General features: G+C 41.4%; 1 protein-coding gene across 1 annotated transcript; it reads right to left on the minus strand.

Annotated features, from left to right (window-relative positions):
- Nucleotides 1-684: 684 nt before the first annotated feature.
- LOC108416224 (polymeric immunoglobulin receptor-like) lies at nucleotides 685-25,649 on the minus strand. Its single transcript, XM_037541224.1, has 11 exons — nucleotides 25,589-25,649; nucleotides 25,376-25,489; nucleotides 24,348-24,641; nucleotides 18,631-18,936; nucleotides 17,065-17,370; nucleotides 15,585-15,890; nucleotides 13,192-13,497; nucleotides 12,867-12,896; nucleotides 11,573-11,677; nucleotides 11,355-11,395; nucleotides 685-1,874 (listed from the first exon to the last, which is right to left on the minus strand). Exons 1-11 carry the CDS (start codon nucleotides 25,647-25,649, stop codon nucleotides 1,605-1,607), a joined length of 2,139 nt encoding a protein of 712 aa, XP_037397121.1. The 3' UTR covers nucleotides 685-1,604.
- Nucleotides 25,650-25,664: the final 15 nt, after the last annotated feature.

The raw sequence follows: 25,664 nt of genomic DNA on the forward strand, positions 1-25,664 counted from the left end.
TTAAATAAAAGTGTTCCAGTACAGTTCTAAGACATCCCAGCAACAGCACCGTTTGAATTGACACGTATTTTGAAGTCACCAAATAACAGAGACACAGCAAAAATAAGAAAAAAGAGTGAACAATTCATTAAGTTCAGTTGGTAAGTCAGGGCATGAATTTGGGATATGGTAGACTAAAACCAAAACCAAAGGGGTTGGGCTATTCACTTTGTCATATATTCAAAACCATAACAAAAATTCAGAGAGGACCCCGGTCACCCGGCCAGGGAACCGAAACCAGGCCCTCCTTGCTGTGAGGCGACAGCGCTACCCACTACGCCACTGTGCCACATCTGTTGAACCACATAAAGGCAATAGTAAAAGATGTTGGACAGTAATAGTTCAGGTTGTGTCTAGAACAGCGGGTGTCATACGATTGTGACACGTGGCAATAATTGTAAATCACGGGCTAGACGTAAACGCGCAAAGCTGTGATGGTATAAACCTATATTTCTTTATTTAATCATTACTTTAAGTGTTTATGTCATGGATGCTTCACTGAAACAGCAACATGAAAAGAATGTTTTCCTAAATTGAAATTACTATTCAGAAAATTTTAAAGGGAACATTAGTTACAGTTTCAGTTTCCTTTATTAAATTAAAAAGATTTACAATATCTGCCCTGCGATGGACGGGCGATCTGTCCAGGGTGTGTCCTGCCTTCTGCCCGATGACTGCTGGGATAGGCTCCAGCACCCCCGCGATCCTGACGGAGAAGCAGCTTAGAAAATGGATGGATGGATGGATTTACAATATGACAAATTAAGAAGATCCAATTCATACAAGTTCATACAAGCTCAACTATTTAAAATACAATCAGAGATATACAAAAGCACATTATTTATCACAAACACAGAACTGAATGCTGAAAAATTACACTCACACAATTACACAACACTTCTGCATCCAACTGACATTCATTTCAAATACATATATTCATTAAACATGCGTACATAACATTCAGAGAACCAATATTACAGTAAATAAGAGCACATCATGACTTATGCAAAGACTGAAATGTAACTTAAGCTCTAGCGAGAAACACATTAATTATGAAATAAAGTTATTTTGTAAATAAGTTCACCAAATATTCTTGAAAGCAATAATCTATAACTTAACTTGATTTAATGCATAGATAAAGTTTACAGAACTGAAGTTGAGTTAAACAGGTTTCTTCAGATTTCCTATTAGAATGATATTTCCTGGATTAGAATGAAAAGGCAGTGTCTAATATTTTCATCATGATCATCGCAAAATATAACTGCAATTTATTGCTGCAGTATTTTGAAGAGTTTAGACACATGAATCTGGGTTTAGCTCTGTAAGTATTGGGATTTCAGCTCTGGTTGCGGTTTAGTCTCTGGTAGACTGATGCAGACTGGCTCATCTGATTGGTTGGTGTTGGTAGACAATCTGATTGGTTGGTGTTGGGGCTTAGGCTCATCTGATTGGTTGGTGTTGGTGTTTCAGTTCTGGTAGACTGAATCTGATTGGCTGGTGTTTGGGTTTAGGCTCTGGTAAACTGAGTCTGATTGGTTGGTGTTTGGGTTTAGGCTCTGATAAACTTAATCTGATTGGATGGTGTTGGGGTTTAGGCTCTGGTAAACTGAATCTGATTGGTTGATTTTTGGGTTTAGGCTCTGATAAACTGAATCTGATTGGTTGGTGTTTGGGTTTAGGCTCTGGTAAACTGAATCTGATTGGCTGGTGTTTGGGGTTAGGCCCTGGTAGACTGAATCTGATTGATTGGTTTTGGGGTCCAGGCTCTGGTAGATTGCAGCCATGCTGATCTTGTTCCGGGCTCCAGAAGGATTATTTTCATAATCATCATCAGCCTGCAACCACAGTAAGACACACAGGAGAAAAAAAACAAACCTTAGTCTTCACATTATGTTCATTTATTCATACAGAATAATTGTCGTCATTAAGCCAAAGGTTTCCATCTCTGGCCCTGAAGATCTACTGACATGGAGATTGTAGGATAAATAAACTTGACTCTAATAGTCAGATGCTGCTAAAGTCCTTAGTTGTCTGGATCATGTGTGTTAGATTATGGTTGTATCTAAACTTTACCAGAAACAGCGTTGGGAACCTCTATATAACACCTACAATAACAATTGAAAACAGGCTGCATTCGGAGGAATGAGACAGGAAATGACAGAGTAGACGGCAGACTGCAAGACCGGCTGAAGGCGGAGCTTTATGAAAATGGCGGCAGGCCACTGCTAAATTTTTCAGCTAATTTATTTCTATTCCGCTAGCTTAATCTTAGACAAGCACAAAAGATAAGTAACCATTTTTCAGGTTGTCTTTTCTTTATTTCCTATCTAGTTATTCTCAACAACTCCAACACTCTGGAGCACTGCGATATATTCGCCTATATAGACGACTGCTTTGATAGAGTCATCATGAGCAAGTCAAATAAGACGCCATCCACCAAGAGGAGCCGGCCCGAAGAATCCCCAGGAGCGGCCAGCCCACATACCAGCAGCACGGTGGAAGTTCTGGAGTCCATTAATAACAAGCTCTCCAGATTCGACGCTCGCCTGGCTCTAGTGGAAATACTCCACCAAGAGTTTCAGGCCCTGCGGGAATCTATGGAGTTCAGCCAGCAGCAGGTTGAATCACTCGCTGCAGAAAACGCGGTTCTGAGAGAGTCGGTGAAATCGCTCACCGAGGGAATGACCCGGCTCTCGGAGGAAAACAAAAAAATTAAAGAAACGGTTCTTGATCTCCAGTCCCGCAGCATGGGGGACAACCTAATTTTTGCAGGAATCCCGGAGAAGGCAGACGAAGACCCGGTAAGTACAGTAAAGTCATTCATACAAACTCACCTAAAACTTCCAGAGGACACCGTTAAAAACATCGGCTTCTACCGCGTTCACCGCCTGGGGGGTAAACGGCCGGATGCGCGAAGACCCAGACCAATCGTGGCTAAGTTCGAACACTTCCAACATAAAGAGCTGTTAAAGAGCCGCGGCCGGGAACTGAGAGGAACGGACTTTAGTTTAAACGACCAGTTCCCCAAGGAGATCCTGGAGCGACGCAAGGTCCTGTTCCCCATCCGTAAACGTTTCATCCAAGGAGGCTCCCGGGCCGTCATTGCAGTGGATAAACTGTACGTTAACGGTCAACTCTACCGCGACATTAATATCACACCATGGCTGTACTAATCAGGTGATCTGTACCAACACCGACGCCTTTATCCGAATACTTTAACATATCACCTTTCCACTAGTATAATACGACATGTCTAAAAAAAAAATCATTAATGCCGGTTTAATAAGCAGAGTGCCTTAAATAATTTAAATGTTTTCTTCTTCCTTAAGATGTATTTGTTTTCCCTTTTTTTGTTGTTGTTGTTGTATGTGCACTTTCATTTTACGTATCACCTTTTTTTCCTCCCCCTCTCTCTTTCAATACCCACACAGCGATTTGTTCATTCACTTTAAGCGATTTGTTCACACACACACACACACATACATACAGGCATATCTAACAGACACACACAGAGACACACAGCACACACACACACACACATACATACAGGCATATCTAACAGATACACACAGAGACACACAGCACACACTCACACAAACATACAGGAGACACACACAAACACAGCGCAGACACATAGGCATACACGACCGATACATGCAGGCACAGACACACACACACAGACATATAGTGCAGATACACACACAAAACATACAACACAGGCATACAGCACACTTATACAACACATATACCTCTAGTAAACATCCAACACTCAAACAGCTAGTTTTAACATGAGTACACTGAGGTTTGTTACATGGAATGTACGTGGAGCTGGTTCGAGGGAAAAGAGATTGAACATTTTTAATCGGCTAAGCAACTTGCAAGCAGATATTGTCTTTCTACAGGAAACACATATGTCCAAAACACCTACATACACACTGACCTCTCCTCAGTTCCCTCATGCGTACTCAGCCTGCTACAACTCAAAACAAAGGGGGGTGGCCATACTAATTAACAGAAGGATAAACTTTTCCATTAGCAACAATATAACAGATCCTGAAGGTAGATTTATAATACTTAACTTATCAATTCTAAATATGCATTTATGTATTGCTAATATATATGGGCCAAATGTTGACGACCCCTCCTTTTTTCATAATATCTTCACAGCACTCTCTGATCATTCTGACACCAAACTAATAATAGGAGGAGATTTCAACCTGGTGCTTCATCCAAAAACCGACAGGCTCAGTACAGCAGTGAGTCAAAGGAACTGGCAGTCTGCAGACACTCTAAAACAATATATGAACGACTTTGGGCTCTCCGATGCGTGGCGTTCACATCACCCCACTCTCCGGGATTACACCTTCTTCTCAGCAGTACACCATTCACATTCTCGTTTAGACAACTTCTTAGTTAGCAACTCTATTATGATGGATGTCACAGACACTCAGATTCACCCCATCACTATCAGTGACCATGCACCGGTATCTCTCTCTCTGGCACAGAAAAGAACCACACCAACAAATAGGAACTGGAGATTAAATACATCATTACTTAAAGAACAAGATTTCATTAATTATTTCAAAAAGGAATGGACAACATATTTAGAAAATAACGACCTGCCAGGAACATCACCGTGTGTTCTTTGGGAAGCAGGAAAGGCAGTAATGCGGGGGAAGATAATATCCTACTGCACACATAAGAAAAAAAAAGAAAAAATACAGGTATTAGAATTGGAAGAAAAAATAAAATCCTTAGAAGCTGCCCATGCGGCTTCACCACAAGAACACACAATGAGCAAGCTGAGAAAACTCAAACTAGAATTAAATGAAATAATAGACAAAAAGACACAATTTTTACTGCAAAGGTTGCGTTGGCAGAACTTTGAACATAGCAATAAATCCGGAAAATTCCTTGCTAACCAGCTAAAGCTAAATAAAGAAAAAACAACTATCTCTTCTATTAAAGTCTCAACTGGAAACATTACTCATGATCCACAACAAATAAATAAAGCTTTTAAAGAGTTTTACAAAGCCTTATATTCATCACAGATTAATCCTTCTAACGCAGCTATTGAAGAATTTCTTAATAATATAAATCTCCCCAAGCTGAAAAATGAACAAGTTGTTGCCCTGGATTCACCACTTGCTTTATCCGAATTACATCAAGCCCTACCAAATAACAAAGCCCCTGGCCCAGATGGATTTCCAGTAGAGTTCTACAAAGAATTCTGGTCTGTGCTAGAACCAACCTTTTTCAGAATGGTAACTCAAATTCAAAATGAGAACGTACTGTCCCCAGACATGAATTCTGCTAACATTAGCCTACTTCTTAAACCAGGCAAAGACCCTACACTGCCTTCTAGCTATCGCCCAATTTCACTCATAAACGTAGATCTTAAAATTATTTGCAAAGTCCTTGCCAGAAGATTAGAGAAAACCACTCCACTTATAGTACATCCTGACCAGACAGGTTTTATCAAGGGTAGACAATCAGCCAATAACACACGCAGACTAGTAAACATAATAGATTACTGCACAATTAACAAATTAGAAACAACCATTGTATCTTTAGACGCAGAAAAGGCATTTGATCGGGTAAACTGGAAATATTTATTAGCAGTCCTACACAAATTTGGATTTGGTTCAACCTTCACAAACTGGATCAAAACCTTACATAGCTCTCCTAGTGCACGTGTTAGGACAAACGATATCACTTCACAAAGCTTCACTCTGCAGAGGGGCACCAGGCAGGGCTGCCCACTATCACCCTCACTTTTCGTTATCTTCATTGAGCCATTAGCAGCAGCAATTCGACAAAATACAAATATTAAAGGAATTAACACAGAAACTACAAACCACAAGATAAGTCTTTATGCAGATGATGTATTACTTTTCCTGGAAAACTCCCAAGCTTCTCTCCCGAATACAATTAGACTAATAGATAGCTTCTCTTCTATATCAGATTATTCCATCAACTGGGGAAAATCAACAGTTTTGCCTATAAACTGTAGTTTCCAGAACACAACCGCCATTCCACTACAATCAGGTAATATTAGATATTTAGGCATACATGTCTCTGCTAGGCTATCAGACTTAGTGCAGTTAAATCATATCCCTTTACTGAAAACAATAGAAGATGATCTCAAACGTTGGAACGCCTTACCTATATCACTCATGGGGAGAGTCGCTACCATTAAAATGATGGTTTTACCAAAAATCAACTATTTATTCTCACTAATCCCAAATAAACCCCCTGCTGCTTGGTTTAAGTCCTTAGATTCAAACATCTCACAATTCTTATGGAAAAATAAGCCATCAAGAATAAGTCTGAAAACTCTACAAAAGCCGAAAAACAATGGTGGTTTAGAACTACCAAATTTTTATAATTATTTCTTAGCCAATAGATTACAATACATTTCAAAATGGATCAAACCTGACTTACTAGACAGTCCATGGTTGGACCTAGAACAAGCATTCTGTAGAAAAACAAAACTCTCAGACTTACCTTACATTAGCTCTAATATTAAGCGCCACGACGCTTTTAAAAGCCTCAGTATAAATAGCTCACTGACAGCCTGGTGGGAATTTCTAAAACTAACTCAGTCTCCACTTATTCCATGCAAACTAACACCCATTTGGAACAATCCAGACATTTGTCAGAATAAGAAAGTACTAAATTTCACATCATGGCGTGAAAAGGGAATAAAAAATTTAGAACATGTTTTAAAGAGGGAAACTTTATCACATTCCAGGAACTCATATGAGAATATGGAATAAACAACAGTAAATTTCTTGAATATCAACAATTGAAATCCATCATTCAAGAGAGATTTAAGCCCAACCAACTAAATCTGGAAATATCAACATGGGTAACTGAATTTTTAAATTTATGTACCCCTAAATTATTATCAAAACTGTACAAATTATTATTAAAATTTGATGACTCAATCTCCCTCCCGATAGCCAAATGGGAACGTGATCTCTCTATCAATCAAGATCAAAGCTTTTGGATAGAAATATGTTCAAATATCTTCAAAATAAGTAAAAGCCCCAACTTACAACTTATACAATACAAAGTCCTTCATAGAGTACATTATACAGGACAAAGGATGTTCCAAATGGGCCTAGCACAATCAAACATATGCACCCACTGTACAGCCAATGTAACCGATAACTATCTGCATGCTATATGGGATTGTAGGCCTGTTCAGATGTTCTGGCACAGGATATGTACAGACTTGTCCACGTGGCTTAAATGTTGCATCCCAACCTCACCCAGACTGTGCATCTTAGGAGACGTCAGTGAATTGGTTATGGATGCAAATACATCACACATAGTTCTCACTGCCCTATGCATCGCCAAGAAAACCATCCTCATTAACTGGAAGCAAAAAAAAGATCTACATATTACTCTTTACAAAAATTTATTATTTGATCACATTAGTCTGGAAAGAATGTCTGCTTCCTCTAAAAACCAGTTGGAGGAATTTAACTCTCTTTGGCTCCCACTGATCAACTCCACTAGTTAGTCGGGGTGGTTGGCTGTGGTTTCATCTCCCGGGTGGCCTAGTTGGTGGCTGGGAATTGACTCTGGGATGACTGCTTGTGTCGGTAACTTCCTGAGTAAGCTGGGGGGCCTCGGCGGCTGACCTGGGGTGTCTGTGTGCTTGCCCTGGTTGGTGGTGGATGGGTGGGGGCTCGGGGGGCGCCGCCGTTTTGCCTCGGGTGCAGGTCCGGGGATGCGTGGAGGGCGGGTGCAGGCCCTGGGTGGGGTAGCTAGCCTCCCCTCCGGGGCTAGTGGCGGGACCCGGGGCCCGATGCCTTAGAGCCGCCCGACCCCATGCTGGGTCCCTGCCCGTGCGGGGATGGCTTGCGCCGCTGCGGGCGCACCACCGGGTGGGGCGGGTTGACCTTGCGTCGGGGCGTCGGGTCTGTGCCTTGGGGTTCTGGGGTGCCTGAGTGGCGGGGGTGGGGCGGTGTCCAGTGGGGGGGGTGTGGGGTGGACTGGGGGCAATGGGTTCCTGACTCAGGCCAGCTTGTCTTCTGTCTCGTTGATGTCTGTTGTTGTTTGACTGGAATGGTTCGGTACAGGTGTATATAGATGTGGGGGTCTATGTGTAGGTGTATATATGAGAGCAGGTGGATGTGTGGGTGTATATAGAGGATGAATGTGTCTAGGTGTACATATATGTCTAAGTGAATGTGTGGGTACACATGAGGGTAGATGTATATGTGGGACGGGTGTGTGTATGTGTGGGGGTGTGTGTGTGCGGGGGGGGGGGGGGGCTGTGTGTGGGTCCGGGGGTGTGTGCGGTGGGGGGGGGTGTGTGGATGTGCGGACGCCCGCGTTCGCATGGCCATGTGGTGCTGTGTGGTTGGTGTTGCTGGGCGGGCTGCTCTCTGCGGTGGGGGAGGTGGGGGCTTGGGCGGGGTGGCGGCATAGGGTGTCTCCGTGACCTCCCCGGGCCGACCTCATCCTGCCTCGAGCGGGGGGACAGTGAAACGCGGAGCCTCATGAGCCAGCTAGTCAGCTGGCTCTCCTCTTCCAGAGGATCATTGCCTCTGGACCTACATACCCCCCCTCCATCCACCCCCAGACACACACACACACACACACACACACACATACATACATTATTCCCCCACCCAAGCAAACACACACAAACACACACAGTACTCATACATTTAGGATCCTGGGGGCAGGCATGTTGCCGGGGGTCAATGAGGTCGACCCGCTGTCATAGCCTCACTCGTCTCCTGACGACTGTCTGTCCCTCAGTTTTTACTGCACTTTAGACATTCAGGGCTTTTGAGGGGACGGTGTAGATGGACACTGCAGACCAGTGGCCCGGTGCTTAGCCCATGTTTGCCTACACACCTGTCCCCCCAATTTTAACTACACCATAGTATCACACACTACCCCACATTCATATACACCAACTCCTGCACTCAACACTTCACTGGAGGTGGAAGGGTGGGAAGGTCATCCCTCACCCGTTTCCTGCTCCCTACCGGGGCGGGGTGTTGAACGCCGGAACAGGGGCTGGGCCGGGGGCATTCCTGGCGTTCTGGGGTTGCTGCCCGGGCCCCCGCCGCCCCCGCCGCGGAGGGTGGCCGGTATGGCGGTGCCAGCCATGTGGCATTGTATGGTTGGGTGGGTGTGGGCGTCTGTGCGCCCGCGCGCATTCTTCCCTGGCGTGCGCCCTCGGACTCGTGTGCAGTCGTGCATGTTCCTCCCGTGTGTGCGCCCCCCCACACGTGTGCACGTTCGTCCCATGTATGCGTCCATATACAAACTGTTACTGGCTGGCCTTTCCATTCGCCCCCACCTCATCTAGGGGGACGGGGGGGTGTATATATGGGTGGGTGTTTGTACATATTGGGGTGATGTGTATGTATATATGTGGGTGTATGTATGTATGTAGGAATGTATATAGGTGTGGAGGTATGTGTGCGTAGGTGTATATATAGGGGTGGAGGAATATAAGGGAGTGAAGGTATGTAGATATATGTATATATGAGGTTGAGTGTATGTGAGGACAGCTGGTTCTGGGTCGGGGGATTGTTGTCCCCGGTCCTCTCCCGGCTGCTCCCCTGTGGTTGCTACTTCCCCCCCAGATGGGGGGCGCCTTGGGGCTTCAGGGCCTGGCCTGGTACTCCGGCGTGACGGTTGGCCCGCTCCCCTGGGTGGTTGGGCTCCGGGGCGGCTCAAGGCCCCTCGGCGGGGATGGGGCCCTGCTGGGTGGTGGTTGGCTCTCGGGCGTATGAGGCGCTGGGTCTTTGCTGCTGCCTCGTGATGGGGAGGGGCATCCTGGGGGCGGCTCTGGTTCCTCTTGTTCCCCTGGACCTGCGCTCCATGGCTGGGGGGGGTGCTGTCCGGAGTCCCCCTCTCCCTTCCACTGGGGTGGGCATGCAGGGGTCACTGGGAGATACGGCCCAGGGTCTCCACTGCTCCTGGGGGGGCCGCGGCGGGCGGGATTCCCTGGTCTTTCTCTGCCTTCCTCTGGCCTCTGGGGGGATGTTGTCGCAGCTTTCTGCCCTCGATATTGAGTGCATCTTGTGACAAATTTATACTGTACTGCACTCACAAACACACACACCCACATACACATACATCACAGTCATTTGTGCAGTATTTCCAAGTGCTGTACGTCTCAGGTACACTTTCTTCTCTTTTCTCAGGAGCAGCAGTTGGTGAACCATCGCCGTGGCATTTGCGCTGTGTTTTTCTTTTTTTCTGCCCTTATGTTATTTCCCTTTTTTACCCCCCCCCCCCCGCTTATCTCTCCTCTCCCTCTTTACAGATTCCCCTGGCCTGTCAAGTCTGGCATGATGCTAACACATTTTCATTAAAATATCAAATGTATAAACAAAATGAAATCAAATAATTAAAAAATAAATAAAGAAAAAGAAACACTGACAAGATGAGCCTATAATCTATAGTGCTCATTTTGGAAAAGTAAATCTGTTTGGCACAGTAATTCAGTCTGACCATAATTCTGATTGCAAATCTGCCAGACAAGACAGGCAAAAAAAAAACAAAAAAAAAAAAAAAAACACCTACAATAAACCAAATGCTGTATACACATTATAATTAATTTGACACTATCTATTTATAGTTTCCTACTGTGTCCTATGAAGATTGCAGTGTACACAGTCTTGTGTGCTTCATAGCAATATTTTATTGCTTTAATAAGTAGCTGAGCTCATAATTAAACATTTTCTCTGTATATTTTACATTGCTTCGGTGATTTGCATAATATAAAAGATGACACGTAGGTCATTATCGGTAAGAGCATCTTCTGAATTGTCATACATTCCTCTGGATTTGACTCTAGAGAACTCCAATTCCTAGAATTCCTCTGGAAATCACATGACTGCTGCTCCACCATTCATAGCTGATCAACATTCTCCTTTACACCATCTATCAGACCTCCACTATACCGTAGAGTAGTTAATATATAAGCCTGGGCTTTTCGGTTAGAAATTTCGTTTGTCTTTTTGGATTGTTTTGGATTTGATCTGTGCCTGTTTTCTGACAATGAGCTTGGATCACGTTTCAAACAGTAAAACCTCTTTTTCTAATACATCCACAATCGTCTGATCAGTTGTGTCACGTTACACAAATGCCTCAGCTGTCAATCAAATGGTGTTGTGTTCAGTTGGAATGAAATAAATACCTACAGACTCTGTAGCCTCATGAAACAGTGCTGAATTCCACTGACTTGCACTTTTACATTTAAAAACACTTCATAATTGGTTATAATGAGACGCAGGTTTCAGACTCTGTTTTGATTTGGTTTTTTCACTCACTATGTTCTGTGTTCTTCTCTCAGTGTTGGTAGAGGCAGACCCTGCAGAACAATTGAAGATGTTAATTAAAGAGTTGGTTTCCACAAGACTGGTGGATTTCATCTTCAACAGAGGAAATCTTTCATAACTGATATCTAATTTATACTCATATTAAAGTATCAAAGCATTACGTTGCTACCAAAGCTGCTTTTATGTGATTATGGTTGTGTGTGTAGTACCTTGTGTCCTATTGTGGAGCAGTTTGTAGATCAGTGCTGATTGTCCAATGACTATAAACAGCAGAGCCACACAGACAATCCAAGGGATGAGCGAACCTGAGGAATCTGTCATCAACAAAAAGAGATGAAACAATCATTCATTACAGTTTAAAGAAAATTGTAAAATTTTATAAAAGACACTTCCACTCCTGAACTGCATGGCTCCTGAGAATAGTGATCTTTCACTTTTTCAGTACATTTATTCATTAGATTTCCTTCAGCTCTCCTCCCTTATTTATTGAAGAAGTATCATAAAACATGCTTTCAATATACTAACAATATCCTAGTTAATAATATTTAGTAGTGAGTGCACATTTATTTTTGCTCAAACATAGTTTTCACACAATCTTCATAATTTTTTTCCCCCATAGGAATGAATGAGGTACAAAAACTTGCATTTTTTCTAATCCTTCATTTCTCCCATAGATTTGCATTAATCTTTGCCAAACACAAGCCCAATTATGTCTTTGCCCAACAGCCATCAAAATGCATGTCCTCACTCAGGACAGGTCCTCAAACTCTACTGCACAGACATATTGACCTGTCCTCCTCTATGTGTCATTTTTTTATCCCTCATTCCTCCCATATAGTCCCATTCATTTTCACCCCTACAAAGCCCTAATCTTTGTTTTTCCAACAGCCACCAAACTGCATATACTCACAGCCATACTGACCCACACTCCTCTATGTGTTGTTTTCTTATCCTTGAATTTCCTCCAATGTACATCCATTCATTATTTTTTCCACAAACGAGCAGTATTCTTTCCTTAAATGACAGCCTCTAAACTGCCTACTGACCTGCACTCCTCTAATTGTGGATTTTCCATTTCTCGTTCTTTCTATGGAGTCCCATTCATTTTTACCCGCACCCTAGCCTTGTTATTTCCTTTATCTGACAGCAACAAAATTCATTTTTCCACCCCTCATGCCATAGCAACTGAACAGAAACACCTTAGCAACTGCCTAGCAACAAGCTTCAGCTGCACAATCACTTCGTGTTCTTCAGGAAAAGTACTATTCTAGTTATGTCTGTTAAACGTGTAGTTAATGTATTATTATATATCATTGGTTATCATATCAGTTAACCTTGTAGTTAATATATTAGTTAATATTAGTTAGTATATTATTGGATCTGAGTTACTATATTACTTCATCTGTCCAACCAGTCTATAAAGGTTCTTATTCAAGCTTCAACAAGCACTCACACACATATTTTAAAGTACATACAAAGTCTTGCTGTACAGTAACATCTTACCAGACTGACATGAGATTTCTCTCTTCTCTCCTGTGGATTTCACATAGAAAAACAGAAAAAGAGGTGTGTAATGTTACAATACCACAAATTAATATGAAATAACAGTGTATGTCACTAGATTCAAAACATTTTTTTAGATTTTTCGATGCAGTTTAAGCTGTAGACAAGCTCTCAGTATCACCAAACAGCAGATATTACAAATGTTATAAATATACAAACCCACTGTAACACTGAGCTGCTGTGTTAGCAATGGTCAACATCAAGTACAAACATGTGCTCTTCTGTTCTGAGAGTCTTTACCGTGGACAGTAAAATAATGAAGTACCTGTAAGGCTGAGTCTGATGTTGATGGACTGTTTGTTGTTGATTGAACACCTGTATGTTCCCTGGTCTTGTTCAGTCAGGTTGGAGATCAGTAGAGAGAGATTTGCTGGAAGGTTCTTATTAAACATCTGGACTCTGCCTGTGTATCGTGGCGTCTCATTGGATACCTCAGTCCCACATGAGCCTACATGCTCCCATTTCACACTTACAGGTGTGGTGCGTTGGTCAGTGCAGGAGCAGGGCAGGAGAACAGACTGTCCTGGAGATCTGAAAACCAGTTTCTCCTGAGTCTCTGACAGTGTGCAGCCTGCAGGAACATAAAGCAGCACAGTGTTTCTGTTCTGTTCATTACTGTTGCATTTTCTGGCAAAACCTTACAAAATGGACTGCGGGACCCATTCCTCTCGATCAAGGCATCAATAATGGACTCCTGGTCATTTGGGAAATAACCAATAATTTCCACTAGTAATATACTGAAATGGCTCTACTTTGTTGACCCCAACCTATTGCGTGGACTTCCCCACTGAACTACAACTGGTCTTTCACATCCTACCTCTGCCGTCTTCAACAGAACGTCTGTGGAAGGCAGCAAAATGTTTTCGTGACTCCAAAGTGACCGGGCCCCACTGAGCCATGCATGGCTTTTAAAATGCCCTCCTGCAGTCCTCTAGGCATGACTATGTGCCATTTCCTCTCAAGTCACTGGCTCAATCCAAGTCCGCTGTAGAACACTCCCCTCTAGGTGAAGAGAGTCAAATTTGGCTAACAGCACTTTAGCATAAGGAGACAGTTGGGACTGTTGTTGTGAACTCACCCACTGCATCACTGGCTGCAGGTCTGGTTCTTACTTTTGCTGATCAGCCCACTCATTTCTTTCCACATCTTGCAGCACAGCACAGCTTTGTGTGGTTGCCCTTCATGCCATCTCAAGCTGCGAAAGAATGACACCCACAACCTACCAACTGGCATCTGTGTTTAGGATAAAGGGCAAGTTGGGCTCCAAGTTTGCCAGGATAGGTGTGCCCATAAGGGCTTGTTTCAGGGCCTCAAAAGCTGACTGACCGTCTTCTAATTAGTTGAAATGTTTTGCTTTCAGGATCAACTTGTACAAGGGACAGCGATGCAAGAAAGCCACTGCACAAACTTCCTGTAATAAAAGATCAGCCTTAAAAATCTTTTCACCTGCTTCTGTGTGACAAAGGATGGTCACTAAAATAAGGTCTGTACTTTGTCCTCAGCACTATCCATTCCCTCCTTGTGGTGCCCCAGGAAGATCAGTTCCTTGCACAGAAATTTACATGTCTCAGGGTCCAATTTCAGTCCTGCTGCCCATATTTTTTCTAGTACCTTGTGCAGAGTGCTCACAGCAGATTTGAATGAGCTCCAGTGTGTCAGTTTGTCATCCAAGAAGACCAAACATTCTTGTTGTAGGAACCCATCTGGCACCCTTTTCATCCAGTGCTCAAACATTGCTGTAGCATTGCAGAGCCTGAAAGCATGAACCTTGAAATGCCATGGCCCCCTGCTTGCTACCTGACCTGTGCTTTTTGGCTATGGGTGCATTCATCCAGTCGCATGTCCCACACTGGCAGCCTTGTGTCACTGGCTGAGTGGCAGCAGATATAACCAGCCTAGAGATCATTTCTGTCATCTGCTCCACCCACAACGGTAATAGAGACACGCATAAGTCCTACACAGTGCTAACTGTCGGACTAGCAGGGTCTGCACTGTAAAGCCTCTGGCAAATAATCAGAATTTCTGATTTTCTGAACTTGTTACAACATATGAACAAATTCTCTGACCAATTTTTACTCTGTACATTTTGCTAGAACTGAGCATTTCTCACAAAATCACACATCCTTTACATATTTACATCTTTACTGCTTAATTATGCTGAAATTGAGAAAAATCTGTGAAACTCCTCTTGTGAGTGAAAAGGGCACACAGTGTTTCACCACCTCATCCAGGAGCTGAAATACTGAGTGCTTTTTAATTCAGCTCAGACATCTGTTACGCAGTGTGAGCTGCATTTAGAGATGTTTGCTCCACACCTGATGAAGCAGAGGAAAAAACTAATATATAACAACACCAACCTGTCAAACTAGTACAAAACGCAGCAGCTCAGATCCAAACAAGAACAAAACAGAAGCTAAGATCAGCCCCGTTTAACTGCACTCACTGCCTGCATCTTTTACCAGTCATTCAACATTCTGTTACTAGATTTTAAAGCTATGAATGGCTTTAAAACACTTGCAGAGAATGTCACAGACTGAATAAATGTCTGTACTGATGTCCAAATAAAGTCTTTACAGCTTCAGTGTTTGGAAAACCTGAATGTGTTTCAGTAATACCAGAGTTTGATCAGCTGAAGATACACTAGAAATATAAGTTTACCTTTAATGCTGAGTCTGATGTTGATGGACTGTTTGTTGTTGATTGAACATCTGTATGTTCCCTGGTCTTGTTCATTCAGGTTGGAGATCAGTAGCGAGAGATTTGCCGGAAGGTTCTTATTAAACATCTGGACTCTGCCTTTGTAGAGCTCCATCTCATTGGATACCTCAGTCCCTCCTGAGTCCACACGCTCCCATTTCACACTTACAGGTGTGGTGCGTTGGTCAGAGCAGGAGCAGGGCAGGAGAACAGACTCTCCTGGATATTTGTGAATGTTTTTCTCCTGAGTCTCTGACAGTTTGCAGTCTGCAGGAACATAAAGCAGCACAGTGTTTCTGTTCTGTTTATTATGATTGCATTATCTGTTTAACGGTGATTGACTAATGCCACTTCTCTCATGTGAAGTCTGGAGTCTAAACTGTAGTGTCATTTGTTGTTGTGGTTGGGAAATTATTCATTGATGCTGCAGAATTCTTTACATACACATATCTGTAATATGGTGATTACAAAGCTGGCCAGTTAGATTTCATTTTATGATCTAATTTTCCAGCTTATGCTGCCTTAAGGTCATTACACACTGAATGTGAACAAAAAAGTCTAAATATCTTCAAGGGACAAAGATATTCTTGAATCTTTTCAACAAACGGCAAGCAAAGGCATAAGACAGGCTACATTTCAGTTCTGTGTCTTAGTTTGAGCTGCTGTTGTAGATGTTAGCCCCACAACCTGTGAAGCAGAGGACAAACTAATCCCTTTTACGAGTTAAAATATTGGTTTCTGGGACACAACTGATCCATCAGCTTAATGATGAGTTTGTCTACAAGATGGAGATACACAATCTTTCTGTTTGGTGTCTAGCACTGAATGCCACCAAGACCTTAAGTGAACTTATTGTGAACTTCAGGAAAAAACAGAAGTGATCATATTATCAGTATCAGTGACTTGCCAGTGGAAATTGTTAGCTGTTTCAGCTGCCAGACTCTCTTGGTCTCTGAACATCAGCACCATCCTCAAAAAGAACAGCCGCTTCAGTGGGAAGTATCCGGACATCTATACACCTAGCATTTTGCACTATTCCTTTCCACTATTTCTGTTTATTCCTACCATCTGTCTGACTTCATAGTGCCAATCACCAGTACTGTTTGGTGCCCTTGCTTTTATTTGTTACTTGTTGTTTGGTGTTTTTATCTAGCATCAATTTCTTTGTCATTTCTATTGAATTTAGACTATGTTTCAAAAGCTGCAACTCACTATGGATGTGCACAGGTACTAAACTATTCTCTTAACCATTCAAGTTGGCAGGATCTGGATACTGAAATCACTCTTCATTATGTTTCAGCACAAGACGATAATATACAGGCTAACAATTCAGTTCAATTTGAATTTGAACAACAATTCAATTTGATGTTTTTGCTTCTATTAATGAGTAAGAATTTTTCCACAAAACACAAGAGTACCTTGAAGGTCTATGTCAATTTACCTCTAATGTTGAGTCTGATGTTGATGGACTGTTTGTTGTTGATTGAACATCTGTATGTTCCCTGGTCTTGTTCAGTCAGGTTGGAGATCAGCAGAGAGAGATTTGCTGGAAGGTTCTTATTAAACATCTGGACTCTGCCTGTGTATTTTGCCATCTTATTGGATACCTCAGTCCCTCCTGAGTCTACATGGTCCCATTTCACACTTACAGGTGTGGTGCGTTGGTCAGTGCAGGAGCAGGGCAGGAGAACAGACTCTCCTGGATATTTGTGAATGTCTTTCTCCTGAGTCTCTGACAGTTTGCAGTCTGCAGGAACATAAAGCAGCACAGTGTTTCTGTTCTGTTCATTACTATTACATTATCTGTTTAATGGGGATTGGCTAATGTCAGCTCTCTAATGAGAATTTTGGAGTATAAACTGAGAAACTTTTTGTTACAGTTGGAAAATTGTATCTTGATACTGTAGAATTCTTTATAATACAAATCTGTTATTTGGTCATTACAAAGCTGGCCAGTTATGTTTTATTTTATTATCTAATTCGCTAGCTCATGCCGCGTTAAGGTCATCATTGCAGTGATGGGGAAAAACACTCAAAATATCTTCAAGGAACAAAGATATCCTTGAATCTTCTCAACAAAAGGCAAGCAAAGGCATTAGGCAGGCTACATTCCAGTTCCATGTCTTAGCTTGAGCTGCTGTTGTAGATGTTAGCCCCACAACCCTTGAAGCAGAGGACAGACTTCCATTTACCATTTTAAAGTACCGGTTGCTGGACATGAATGATCCATCAGCTTGATGATGAGGCTGCTGACAGACGGGAGATACATGATCTTTCTGTTGGGTGTAGCAACAAAAATCTAGCTCTGAATGTCACCAAGACCAAGAAGTTATTGTGGAAAAATAGAAATGATCCATCACTATGAATTGGCTTGAATGTGGAATTTGTCTGCAGTCTCAGATTGCTGGATGTGCCACTGTCAGACTCCCTTTTTTGGTCCCTGAAAATAAGCACCATCCTCAAAAAGAACAGTCGCTTTGATGGGATGAATCCTGACATCCATGCACCCAGCATTTTGCATGAATTCTTTGTCCTATTTCTGCATATTCCTGCCTTCTATCTTCTGGTTTACTTGTCTTCTGTGTGCAATAACTTTCTTGTACCTCCCTCTTCTATTGCCCCATGTAATTCTTCTTTGATCTTTTTGTCTGTAGGAGCGTGGTGCTGTAGTACAAGAATTATATGGATATATATTGGATTTTATATATAATATATATTGGATTTTTGGATGGCTTGTACTCTGAATACATGTCAATAAATCATTGATCTTGAGTTTGATTGTTGCCATGCCAATACCTGAGACAACAGTGTCGAGTGAGTGCATGTTGCTTGAGAATGTTTGCAAAAATCGCTTAAATAAAAAATGCTCACATTCAGTGAGTAAAGACACTGAATTCACTGAATTACAGCTTCAGTTACAGTAGAGTCACTGGAGAGCTGATGATAGTTTACCACAGTGTGATCAGGTGAAGATACACAATTATTTTACAGGTCTAGGTCAGTTTACCTCTAATGCTGAGTCTGATGTTGATGGACTGTTTGTTGTTGATTGAACATCTGAATGTTCCCTGGTCTTGTTCAGTCAGGTTGGAGATCAGTAGAGAGAGATTTGCCGGTAGGTTCCTATTAAACATCTGGACTCTGCCTTTGTAGAGCTCCATCTCATTGGATACCTCAGTCCGTCCTGAGTCCACACGCTCCCATTTCACACTTACTGGTTTGGTGTGTTGGTCAGAGCAGGTGCAGGGCAGGAGAACAAACTCTCCTGGATATTTGTGGATGTCTTTCTCCTGAGTCTCTGACAGTTTGCAGTCTGCAGGAACATAAAGCAGCACAGTGTTTCTGTTCTGTTTATTACTGTTGTAGCATGTGTTTATGTTTTTGTGTGTTTAATAGCGATTGAGAAGATTTGAACCGAAGTGTCATTTTTTATTATATCTGAAAAATTATACGATCCCGATTCCAAAAAAGTTGGAACACTGTGTAAAATGTAAATAAATACAGAATGCAATGATTTGCAATGATTAGCACCATATTTTGTTCGCAATAGAACATACAGCACATAACAAATGTTGAAAATGAGACCATTCCATGAACAACTTTAACTCATTTAGAACTTGATGGCAGCAACGCTTAAAAAGTTTGTAGCATCCCATCTTCTTTTAACAATTTAAACACATATCAGATGTTGAAAGTGAGAGATTTTACCGTTTTCTGAAAAATATTAACTCATTTAGAGCTTGATGGATCTCAGAAAAGTTGGCACAGTCTACCATTGTGTAGCATCCCCTCTTCTTTTTCTTGTGAAGTGAGGAGACCAATTGCTGTAGTTCTAGGAGAGGAATGTTGTCCCATTCTTGTCTGATGTAGGATTCTAGCTGCTCAGTTCTGGGTCTATTTTACTGGATTTTTCGCACATGTTGCATTGAAAGAATCTTTCCAGATGTGTAAGCTGCCCGCACCATAGCCACTAATGGAACCCCAGACCATCAGAGATGCAGGTTTTTGAACTGTGGGCTGAAAACAAGCTGGATGGTTCCTCTCCTCTTGAGTCTGAAGGACATGCCGTCCATCAGAATTTTACATTTTGATTCATCTGACCACAGAACAGTTTTCCATTTTGTCTCAGTACATTTTACATGACCTTCACCCCAGAGAAGACGGCAGCATTTCTGGATCATGTTGACATTTGGCTTCTTCTTTGCATGATACAGCTTTAACTTGCGTTTATGGATTAAATGGTGAACTGTGTTTACATTGATTTCTGGAAGTGTTTTTGAGCCCATGCAGTGAATTCCAGTACAGAATCATGCCCGTTTTCAGTGCAGTGCTGCCTGAGGGCCCAAAGATCACGGGCATCCAATATTGACCGCCACCTTGTCCCTTTAATACAGGGCTTTCTCTAGATTCTCTGAATGTTTTGATGATGTTATGCACTGTAGATGGTGGGATATACAAATTCTTCATTTTTCTGAAATTGTTCCACAACTTTTAGATGCAATTCTTCACAGGTTGGTGAACCTCTGCCCATCTTTAGCTTCTAGAGAGACTCTGCCTCTCTAACATGCTCTTTTATACCCAGCCATGTGAGTTAGTTGCAGACTGCTCCTCCAGCTGTTTTTTGTCAGTACCAATTACTTTTCCAGTCTTTTGTTGCCTCTGTCCCAACTTTTTAAAGATGTGTTGCTGCCATCAAGTTCTAAAAGAGTTAATGTTTTTCATGAAATGGTAAAATGTCTCACTTTCATCATCTGTGTTGCAGATATGTGTTCTATGTTTTATTGTGAATAAAATATGGGTTATAAAATAAAATAATAAAATATATTTGCAAATAATTGCATTCTGTTTTTATTTACACTTATTGACATTTTACAAAGCATCTTAACTTTTATGGAATTGGGGATGTATTTTGACTATTTTTCACAAATCTGTAATTTGGTGATTACAAAGCTGGCCAGTGTAGCTTCATTTTATGATTTATTTGGTCAGTGCGTGCTGCTTTAAGGTCTGTACACACTGAAAGTGATGCAAAAAGAAAAGTCAAAACATTTAGTAAATTTTTTGCTACTAGAAAAGAAGCTTGACTGAATTTGAGTGCATTGCCAAGGACGTGATTTTAGGGACGTGACTCAGAGGGCAAGGATAGCCTGGCTGTATTACTAACTAGGCTACTGTAACTAATGTTAACTAAAACAATGAAAACATATTTATTTGACAAATATCTTGTTGGCACATCGTCCACTGAGAAGAAAATATCTTGTGACATAATGTCCTCTTCAGCATCCAACATGATGCCTGTTAGCTCTGTTGGCTTATTAGCTCATCTGAAGAGGCAGCAACTGTTGCTGATCCAACATGAAAACCCACCTCACTTCCCTCTGCTGTTTTTGAACAGTAAAATATCTTCCTCTCTGTGCTGCTGTATTTTTGTGCATCATCAGTTCTCCCACCTAAAAAGATGAGTCTACATCCTTACACTAGTTACAGCTAGCCATTGTTTTCCCATGTGATTAACTGGATTTCCATTCATGAACTCATACACACGATACTTGAATATCAAAATGAATCAGAATGCACATCATTACTGCTCACAAACCCAAACCAAGCTTCAAGGTGTTTTGCCATATGCAAACACCACTGTCACACATTGAATTCATACTTGAAGCACTTCCCCAATTAAGAGTCAGCATAGACCACCAACAGACACCGACTCCGAGGCAGCACTGCGTCCAGACTACACACAATATTACAGAGAGAAACTGTAGTGTTACCAAAAGGGAAACACATATATGTACACAAATATCCATCTACATACACCTCACCTTACATCTCCTTTTTGGAGCTCTTCTCTGGATCCTAAAATTCTTGGCATGTGGTGAATTTGGTTGCACTTCAAGAGTTGCATAATTAATACTACATAGCTTAATTATATCACACACTCAGTGGTCAACCGAAAACACAACAGTCTCCCTGGACAAAACGAAGTCGAATTCATCATTTCTTTTCTAATACTCAGTTAAGCGTTTAATTGCCTTAATGGTAGCGCCAGTCCTGTCAGGTAAGTATTGCACCAGTCTCCTGTTGAGTCCTGTTTATTGCATATTCCACTCTTTTAGCGCCCACTCCTCAACAAACTTTGTCTTTAATGGCCGAACAGAGCACAGCACTGTCATTCTCACAATCCAGGATGACAGCTGTAGGTTAGAGCAGGGTATTTGTGACATGGCAATAGTTTCAGATGCGAGCAGATCACAGTTTAATCTCCAAAAGCAAAAGAGGCAAGACTAATATACTATATATACTAAATCTGTGAGTCACATGACAGTCTACACAGGTGAACCCGGTTAGAATTCCGGGGATTGGGAGCGCTGATAGGAGCGCAGACATGAGTCAGAAGACACGTGAGTTCCCATAGAATCCTGGGCAATGGAGTTTGTGTCAGAGTCCAACTCCGATTGTGACTGAACAGTCAAATGATCTCACGTTGAGCTCTGGGAAAAGGAGTCCGCTCAGGAGTTTGCTGGAGGCATGACAGTAACGAGACCCAGTACTAAATAGGTACCAGCTCCTGATTGGTCAGTACTGAAGTGTGGACTGGACAAATGGTGCTGTTATCAATATTTATGTAACGTTAGTTCAACCATAGCATCCATACGATTCTGACTGGCTAACCCTAACGTTAACCATATCGAAAGCTGAGCATTACTCTGTGCCGTCCTGTCATAAAGGATAACGTTTCAAAAGTGTGGGCTCACATTACTGAATTCAATAAACCTGCAGCTAAATGCAATATATGTAAAAAGGCTGTTGGGAGTAGAGGGGGTAACATCGGTAACCTCATGAATCACAAACATAATAATCTATAAATCTGAAGCAGGGCAGAGTGTTTGACTGCTTTAGCAAAGCAGCTGCTTGTCCTGCATCCTCAGTGCAGCCTCTCGGCTCCGATGCTGATGGGATCTTGTCAAGTCGAGGTAACACTCACTATCATCATAAAAAAGGTCTGAAGTCATTAACTCAGGACACAGTCAGCGTCTGTTTTAAGTACTTCTAATTTATGTTCCTACATAATAAAGAGTCAAGCAGCAGCCACAGCTTCATCAGTGGATAGCAGTAGTCAGTAGTCAGACATGCTTGCATGGCATCATGATGCTGTCAGTCTGTACTGCTATAAAGATGTTTACTGTTCTGATGCAAACAGTGCAGCATAAGTTTGAACTGAGTGTGAGTGGTCCTGACAAGCAGGGGTAATTCATTTTGTAGTTACCACCCCCTCCCAGAGGCACATTATCAAACATCATCATACTTGCTTGGTATAAAGTTGAGAATAAAAACATCACTGCTGACACTAGTGTGTAAGAGCCTGAACCACTGAGGGATGGATGAGTTCACACAGAATCCCTAAATTACAGGCACACTCCACTGTGTAAATGTAGACCAACTAAGAATTGTTATTTTTGCAATAAAATGTAATAATAAAGTAACTTCTCAATCATTTCACATATTTTCATGTGATATTTTTATTTTTTGCAAAATAAATAAATAAATAAATGAATAAATATATATATGGACAGCAGTATCAATAGGAGTATTGATAAATATTGGTATTATTAAGCAGTAGCAATATCAGTATCAGTACCTACTGTAGGGTGTCTATGCGACTGGATCAGCGGACATAATGGACCACTGGGACAGTTTGAGTGACCATCAAAATCAACATGGACCAGCAGGTTAAGCATGTAAATAAACTCATACAATCTCTGAAATGTGCACCCAGGCCACAGTAGAGTGGACTAGAATGGACAGGAACTCTCGAAACTGGTGTAATCTTTACCTGAAGGTCTCAACAGTGTCTTTGATAAAAATGTCCAAGTTATTTTTAAGTATATTAGTAGGGAACTTACTAAATATACTAAAGGAATACTAAAGATACATTTGTATTAATGTAATTTATGGAAATGCAACTAAAATGCACTTTCCTGTACATTTCAAAAGTAATATATTTGAAATTGTATTTAATATTTTAGTATGCTGATAAAACTTGATAAAACAAGAATGAATGTAATTATTTCATAACGTACCAAAGCACACTTTAACAAAAGCATATTTAAATATCCTCAACATTTTAGCTGCAGTGTAACTCTAACTAGTATTAGAATAGAATTTGTAGTACAGTTATGTCTTGCTTAGGTTGCTGCAGTTAACTCCACTTCAACAGAAGTTGTTCCAGTTTAGAACAGAAAAGCTCTTCCAGGCTCAGACGACTTATTTCAACATTACTTAGATATAATTCGTTCATCACTGATTCATGACAACAGCAACAGTAAAAGCACCAACCAGGGCTCAGGTTTTGTTTACAACTTGTATCATCCCTTTCACAGGTGGAGACCTCCATCTGTCCAAGCTTCTAAAAATCTAAAACCTGTTGGTCAATTCTGATCCAGTCGATACACAACAGGTGAGCAAATCACACAGTATAAATTTTAAAAACCCTAACATTTAAAAAAAAAGTTACTGTATTATTACAGACCTTATGCAGAACTAGTAAAGGACTGATACAGGACTAATATTATAATGAACGAATCCTTTTCCCAAATGTTTTAGCCGTTCTTCATACCTTGATTACTTCTGCTAATAATATTATTGATTCTAGCTTTGTTTTTAGTCTCATTCAGCAGATGTATGAATGTATGAATGTGAGAGAGACAGAATTCAGCAGTTTACCTTTAACAGTGAGGCTGAAGTTCCTGTACTGATTCTGGTTTATCCAGCATGAATATGTTCCTCCATCCTCTTCAGTCAGGTCTGAGATCAGTACAGAGAAATTTCCTGCAGAGCTCTGGTCAAACGTCTGAACTCTGCTGATGTAGCGCTGAAGGAGATCTTCCTGGTTTGGTGTTCTCCACTGAACTCCCACAGGTCTGTCCTGCTGGTCAGTGCAGGTGCAGGACAGAAGAACAGACTCTCCTGAGGATCTACTGACTGGAACAGTCTGTTTATTCTCTGACAGAGCACAGCCTGAAACAACAACAGCCTTTGACTGACCAGAAAATACATTATATATTATAGACATTACACATGTTTACATAAAATTAATCATAAATTAAATGCATTTGAAGAGTTTCATTCCAATAATTTTGAATATAGTCAGATTTTTATTGGGATAATAGCTGTTGTTGAAAAACTCACAAAGATATTATATTAATAATAATAATACATCACTGTTATATTTATTTATTTATGAAGCTCACAACAACTTATGTCATGAAAAAAGGCTAATTCTTGAAAATAAAATATTGTAAAATTAGTCGAAAAAACCTATTAGAATTAGAGTTAGGAGATAAAGTAAATTTTTTGTCCATCAATTTCATAAACTTTAACATACACCTCACGTCTAGAACAGCAACTGTTGAACATTTTCATTTTTTGTGTTCTATAGAAAATTATTTTGAATTTTTTTTATATTCTGTAAGAATAAGAAAAAGTGCAAACATGTTTATCTTTTTAAGAATATTTAGTTACTGAATGTGTTTATTTCTTAATATAACAACAAAAAACAACAACAAAAAAATCTTTTCATATCAAGTGTCATTAAAGCACTAAAGCGGGGATCTGGCGCCCCTGATCAGGTGGCTGGCTCTGTGTGAACAGTGAGCGCTGCAGGAGAGGAAACAGCGTCTTTTCCTCCATCTGATTAAAATGATATCACTTCACACCAGAACACTCGCTAAACTCAGCCCCGCCCGCTTTACCAGCCGCTGTAGTCTGAGTAATTCTCCTGTAGCTCACAGCCAGCGGGCAGCCGCTCTCATTTACTCTCAGTAACACATGTGAACTGCAGCTGGAGTTCAGATCCACACTGTGGCCTCAAACACACAGTTAGGAATAGAGTCTCACAAGCTGAGCCACATCACACTCTTCACTGAGGCTACTGTGCAGAGCGGCTACTGGGCACTAATGCTGACCAGCTGAGCGTTGAACTCCACCAACAAACATCTGTCTCTCCACAGAAGAGCACGGCTTCATAAAAGTAGTAAATGT

The sequence above is a fragment of the Pygocentrus nattereri genome, chromosome 9, assembly GCF_015220715.1.
Source record: "Pygocentrus nattereri isolate fPygNat1 chromosome 9, fPygNat1.pri, whole genome shotgun sequence".
Lineage (NCBI taxonomy): Eukaryota > Metazoa > Chordata > Actinopteri > Characiformes > Serrasalmidae > Pygocentrus > Pygocentrus nattereri.